Below are 7,095 nucleotides of genomic sequence, written 5' to 3'. Positions count from 1 at the left end.
TTTTTACATTGGTTGTTCAAAACGATCAGAGAGACTTCTCTTTTGTTCTCCTTTTCTTTGTTTCTGTTTTGTAACATTTATGAAGAGAGGGAAGGGCTGTGTATTTGAAGAGAGGTCTCGAGTGGTGATGGGAATGAGGTGGGATTCACAAAGACCCTTATTGTGACAATAACACAGGCTCACATGCACTGTAAAAAATAATCCTGTAAAAAAACGGTAAACTACTGGCAGCTGTGGTTGCCAGCATCATACCTTAACAATACGGTGTGTTACTGTTTGTGTTACAGCATATAGCTCTTAAATTAAAGTTTTATACTGTATCTGACAATACAGTTTTTAGCTGTTAATTTTAAAAACAGTAACACACTGTATTTTACGGTATGATGCTGGCAACCACAGCTGCTAGTAGTTTACCTTTTTTTTTACAGGATTATTTTTTTAAGTGTGGGCCTGCTAAACACAACCCGTAGGGACAACAACACGAAAGCACCAGTTAAACCGTTTCATAAGCTGTTTATTTATCTAGTGAGTTCATCTCTTTAATTTCTGCACAGCAGCATACAGGGAAATTGTGACAAAATATAAATAAGAAAATCCAACAGTGTTTCTTTTTTTTACTCTTTTAATTTAATTACAAAAGTGGCAAATTGGTTGATGTCTTCAACATTTGATTCTCAGTCTCTCTCTCACAAACCAAGAATGTCACATTGAACAACAACTTAAAATGCATGACGTCATCATCATGATTATTAATATTATGTACAGCTGTCACCTATTAGCAAACAATGCTTAGAGCTTATTGGGATTTCACTTTCGTCCGTAGAATGCACTGGAAAAAAAAATACAATTATGTTATACAAAGATCAAAAATATTATTATAAACCCTTGTTATAAATGGTACACTATATTAATAAACTGCTGTTGACATTTTACATGTAAGTACAAAATCTCGGTGAGGTAGTTCCCTCTGAAGTCACTTTTTAAAGGTAAAATACTGAATAGACATCACTTAATTATTTTCCATTTTTCTGTAATTATTTACAGTACAGCAAATCTATGTTCCTCACTTCATTAAAATTGAATTCCTTTGGTAAACATAACTGTCAGAAATGTGCAGTCCTGCAAGTGTCAAATTGTACATTCATGTTTGCATCCTTTTTTTCGTTCTTGTTTTTTGGGGGGTTTATTCTTGTACATAATGCAAAAAGGGGCAAATACATTGTTTTTACAAAAAAGCTTTTTATTAAGAACATTCATACGTGCTTTATTCCACCGTGGACCTTGGAGAACTGATTTGTTGTTGGTTTGTTTTTCATAGGCCTCTCCCTTTCTCTTTTGCTCTCCCAGGATGTTTTGGAGAAAGGTGGACTTTGTATCGAGCTGAAGAGAGGCACCCATAGGATTTTTATTTTCCCTCCAGTGTGTGTTCCCCTTCCTCGGGGTGTAAACATTGAAAGGGCACCTCATACAGAAGAATAGCCTGCGGACACACTTTACATTACAACGTTCATGTTTACTAATGAGCAACACTGCTGGTTTAAGCTGCAGGAAATCCACTTATTGTTATCAATATGGTTACATGTAACACTTGTAACATGGACTCTGCAATGTAAAATGCCCGACTCTGTCAGTGGGGTTGGAAATAATTTGGCCGATTATGAAGTTATGCTGACAACATGAACGCGCAACAGAGCCTCTATTGTGTTGCTCTGCGCGTCCGTGCTCGCAAATGTCAGGAAATTGTGGAGTGGACTTTCAGGAGAGAGCGGAATGGGACTCAGGTTCATAAACGAAGACATGTGGAACATTCTTTAAAATCGCTTAATGGCAAACTAAACTTTGGTTTAAAGACAAAAACGAGGTGCAAGCTTAGCTTACAGTAAAGAAAATACTTGAGTTGAACAGAAGAGCAACTCCTCTGGTGCCAACATTCACGTTTCCCCATTTTAAACAAAAATAACATCTTATTTCACACAAAATGTGACTATGAATCGTGAATAAACATCTAAAACCTATGCGTGAAAAGGAAAAAATAGCTTTTTATGAATAAAGTATGCAATAAAACTATGGAAATAAAGTATCTATAAAAATATAAGAGTTTTTTTTTTCTTCCGTTTAACAAAAACATTGATATCATCTTATTTGTTTGCCTAGTAGTTAAGACTCGGAAAGCCAGTCAATCAGAACAGTCATCTGAAAGAAAATGTTCAGTGCAATACGTGTAAGTCTATAGGGGTCTTTTTAGAAGATTTTCACTCGCTTACCACCCACAGCTCTGCCTCCCTTCAGCACTCTCTGGGCAGGCTGGTCTTTGGAGAGAGGGCAGTATTTAATTGTATGCGCGTTGTCCCCGTTGGCACTGCATAGGGGGCATGTGTACGCCCGCAGGATCGGGCACACCACCCTCCCGTCCGGGGTTTTCAGGACGTGCGAGCCGTACACCTCCTCCGGCGCGCCGTTATTCCGACAGAAGACGCAGATCTTTGGCTCCTGCTTGTTGCGCGCGGCCGGTTTCCTCATCTTCCTTTCCACGCCGAACAGATCAAATCCCGCGAAGCCTCCTCCGATGCCCATCTCCCGCTCCTGGGAGGAGGACAGCAGCCCCCCTGTGCCCTGGTTCTGGTTCTGGAAGGGGCTCAGGATGGAGAAGCGCTCTTTCAGGTCCAGGATGGAGGTGGGCGGGGGGCAGCAGCAGGAGTCCAGGTGTCCACCGCTGTCGCCTTCGCCGCCGGCCGCGATTACGCACGGGCATGGAGGGCTGTCGTCCAAGCCCAGAGTGGCTTTCAGGGACTCCGTGATGGAGTTGGGACTCTGGGGAACGCTGTGCTTGTTGTTCTTGGTGACCAGCGTGGAGAGGCCGAGATAGTCATTCCAAAAATTGAAGGTGTAATCGTAGGAGGTGCGCGCGCTCAAGTAGTTGTGGTTCAAAAAATCCATGTTTCTTCGCTCAGCCAAAATGCTTCTCTCAGAATAAAACAAATGCGATACGCGTATATTCCGTCTCGTTTCTTTCTGTCTGCTCTCCGGGATCGTAAGTGTGCTCAAGTCCAGTGCGTTTCTTGGGTATGTGCGTCTGAAGAACAGGCATCTGGTTATAAGGCTCCAGGAGAGGCAGGAGGAGGGCGGGGCTCTTTTTCAAACCAAGTTTCTGAGCAGCAGATCCACAGCGTGTTTTCTTCCTGCATGACCAGTGACTGTTCACTGCAGTGGAATGACACCAGGCACTGCTTTGTGATGGCAAAATAGCCTAAGAAGTGCTTGTTAGAGAGAGATTACACCCTTCATATGACATGTTTTTACTTTCTTTCTTAATTAAAGGGGTGGGCGGCAAATAATCATGTCCAAGATGATACAAATGAATTGTTAAAAGCTCAAAACACACATTTTTCAAATCATAAGAAAATATACCTTTGTATTCATGTTGTTGTTGTTTTTTCAACAACGTTTTGATTTAAGGACTTATTGTGTCTTAAAATGTGTATAAAAAAGAAAGAAAAAAAAAAGGTACTAAATAGCCTACGCACATTGCTATAAAATCCTTTTTGACCCAGTGGTGGGGGTCTAAAGGGGTCCTCTCGCTCTATTTTATGGTCACATGACTACAAAATGGCTTCCTGTATACTGATTATGCCATTCTGACTTAGATTTGGCAAACCCAATCTTTTAAAATATTAATACTATTCTAAAATAAACTCATCTCTAAGTTTTGAAATACACTATAATGAAGGAATATAGTACCTTTTTTTTTTTAAAGAGTCTTTTTACAGTCTTCAACCAGTCATACCACCCAAAATTAGTTTTAATTTGGAAATAAAAAAAATAAAAAGTTATTTAAAAAATAGAATCTGTCTTTTTATGTTTTAGAAATCTGGACAAAAAAAGTAGGCCTATTAATGCTGCATAATTGCATAATGTAAGGTCTCGTTTAACAGATTCAGCTCTCGTTCAAATATTGAATGCTCCTCTGGCAAATTGAATGCTCCTCTGGCAAAATAGGAAGGGAAAATGACCAGTCTATTCACAGATGATACATTATTCCATGGGATTTCCTCTCTCGCCTCAGTGACATCTCACAGTCACAGTAGCTTCTTTCTTTGGTGTGAGATGCTGGGCTTTGGGTGCACTGCCGAGGCTTTACAGTGCAGCGAAAGGAGCTGCGGTTTGTATGTGTTCAGGATTACGTGACACGATCAGATTACACGTGTGTCATTAGAAACAGAGGGTCTTGGGCGCACATGGGCTCTTTGTTCTTTGAGAACATGCCATGTGTGCACCTGCGGGCCAGAGACATCGTGGAGTCGATTTTACTGTCGATTAGCATGTTTTTGTCTTGGATATTTCAGACACTTATTCGGTTTGAATGATATTAAAATTTGAGATTGACTTTGAGGAATACTATAGGTGACACTTTGAAATAAGGTTCCAGTTTTGCATTAACTAACAATGAGCAATACATTTGTTGCAGTAATTATAATATTTTTTAAGGTTATTTAATAAAAATGCAACTGTTCATTGTTAGTTCATAAATAGCAATGTTTAAGTAAATGTTGAAATTACACTAAGATAAATAAAGAAGTAGTTTTTCATGGTTAGTTCATGTTATGTTAACAAAAACAAAACCTCATTGTAAAGTGTTACCATAATTGTTTATTTCCCTTTAAATTAGTTTAATATGTTTCTTTGACCAATTTGAGATTTAAGCTTTGTAGTTTATGTTATCAGTTGAACTTATTTCAAAAGATTAGAAGTGGTGGTTGCACTTTATTTGACAGTACGTGTACTTACAGTGTACTTACCTAAGAAAGTATAAGATAACTACGTGGGCTAAGGTTAGGTTTAGGTAAAGGTTCAGAGTTAGTACTACCTAGCTATTACCGAGTTATTACTATAATAAGTACATAGTGTGTACATGGGGAAGGGACGGTGTTTAGTATAAGTAGAAAATATGATGCAAAACAATCTAAGTAGGCTGATTTGGAGACAATAACTGTACCAGTGGTTTAGATATAATAATAAAAAAAAACTGCAGTACATCCAATGCCACTATAAATGAGACTCGGGATTGTGTATCTTGTGCGAACTGAAAGGCTCCAGCTCAGATGACAGTAAATTTGCTCGGAGCCTGAAGATCTTTTATGCTCCTCCTGCTGTGGCCTTGACTCTGTGTGAAAAGCTGCAATGGTTGAGGGTCATTATTCGACAAGCTCTTGGCTCAGAGCTGTCCTGGATCCGGCTCAGCCCACACTGGCCAGAAAGACATGTAATGAGCGTCTCGCCAAATTAACTCATCTTTGGGTAAACAAAAGGCTAATTTGCATTTTTGTGTTTTGTTCAAGACCCCATGATTTGGGGACACAGGTGCACAGCAGCTGATTTTGCACCCCACACATAAATAATAGCCTAGTGTGTCTGCCACAGAACATCACTGTAATAAATTAAGTGTGGTTATATTAAATGATTGATTCAGAGCTTGCCTACCAGAGACAGGGAATTATGTTCACAACTCACGTGCTCGTGCAATTAGGTATAAACTTATTTTAAGGCAGGACACCTGAAACACGCAGTACCTCAGTCCGACCACCGGGGGTCTGTGTGAGCTCAGAGGAGCATCTAATTGGCATGACGTCATCGAGTCGGCCTATGCTGGAGTGCAGCAGCTTGTATAACAAGATCTAAGAACAATACAGTAAACACTTACACTTGCTGTGGCCCTACCAGAAATAGAGCGCAAGGCACAGCTGTGAATTACAATAATCACTGAGGACAATATCCAGGTCATTCCTTCAATGCACTTTTCATATCCTCATCTTTGTCATCGGGGTACATATTCATTTTACATTTACATTACATTTATGCATTTAGCAGACACTTTTATCCAAGAAGAATAAGCAATTTGTTAAAGAACCAACAATATTTGTAATATACAATGTCTTTACAATGGTGTGTATGTGTTTGATGGAAATCATATTAGTTCATTTTTATTTTATCTTATATCACAAGTAAACAGAGGGGTGCATTTTAAATAGTTTAACTACATTGCATTGCATTTTAGCCACATCCCCATGTGTGGCTCTAGCTTCTATCATGAAAAAACCTGGCATGTCAAGTTGGCCTCTTGTCTTTTCCCAAGCCGTGACCGCGCCCATATTCTCCTCTTTCGATTCCTCCTCTTTTTCCAGCACACATAAAAACCACAACTGCCAAAGTACGATTCATCCTGCTCTATTTGTTTTCCACAAGCGCTTGCTTGTGTCGTAGGTAGCCTACGATTCAATAGGTTTCATACAGTCACAAACATGTCGTACCCAAGTTTATTGAAGTATTAATGATCTTAAAGAATTGCCGAAATCGCAAACTCTGTAGCAGGCATTAAAGGGACTATGTGTAGAATTCAGAAATCCTTGTTATTAGCGACACCGGTGGCCATTAAATGAACTGCAGCTTAGCAATTCACTGCTCATGCTCGTGTACACCTAACATACAAGAGAGTGAACATGATATAAGGCAAACCCACGGCAAAGTTCTTTTTTGTTCTTTGCTTAGAACTAAAAAAAAAGTTGAAATTACCTTTGCAGCAATATATTGTAAATTAACATCCAGACTCCAATATGTGCTGCACGTTTTCCTCTCAATAACAACATAAACACCAAACAAAAATGACAGCCTGAGAAAACAGCAGTTAAGAAAGCATCTGATCATGGCTACGAGGATAAGTTTGCACCAGCTCTGCAATTATCCTGAAATTTGCACCTGTCTGTAATTATCAAGTGCTCCTAAAGAACTTAATAAGCTGGCTCAGATGTGTTTGATCAGGGTTGGAGCTGAACTTTGCAGGAACGGTACAGTAGATCTCAAGGAACAGGATTGGCAACCCCATTCTACAGGCATTCATAGACAACCTACAGTAGGAAGTCGGGGAATGTCTCATGTTTTAAGCTTTGTTAAAAGATGTTCACACATTACTTATAAAAAAGCGATCAATGCATACAAATTCTTACATCCAGTATAGCCTCTTTAAAATATGCAAGCATTATTTAAAGGTTAAAAAAAAGAGTTCAAATAGAACGGCAGAACAGGAATGACCCTTTTATGATT

General features: G+C 39.3%; 1 protein-coding gene across 1 annotated transcript; it reads right to left on the bottom strand.

Annotated features, from left to right (window-relative positions):
- Positions 1-497: 497 nt before the first annotated feature.
- Positions 498-3,083, bottom strand: nanos1 (nanos homolog 1). Its single transcript, XM_056250146.1, has one exon. The coding sequence runs from the start codon at positions 2,935-2,937 to the stop codon at positions 2,242-2,244; it is 696 nt and encodes a 231-aa protein (XP_056106121.1). The 5' UTR covers positions 2,938-3,083; the 3' UTR covers positions 498-2,241.
- Between the last annotated feature and the right edge of the window lie 4,012 nt (positions 3,084-7,095).

The sequence above is a fragment of the Rhinichthys klamathensis genome, unplaced genomic scaffold (genome assembly GCF_029890125.1).
Source record: "Rhinichthys klamathensis goyatoka isolate OS25496 unplaced genomic scaffold, OSU_Roscu_1.1 h1tg000068l_1, whole genome shotgun sequence".
In the NCBI taxonomy this organism is placed as follows: Eukaryota; Metazoa; Chordata; class Actinopteri; order Cypriniformes; family Leuciscidae; genus Rhinichthys; species Rhinichthys klamathensis.
Note: the sequence above shows the minus strand (reverse complement) of the source record. Positions and strands in the feature narration are given on the sequence as shown.

Coding starts and splice junctions, on each gene's coding strand:
- nanos1 (XM_056250146.1), bottom strand. CDS start 2,937: ATGGATTTTTTGAACCACAACTACTTGAGCGCGCGCACCTCCTACGAT.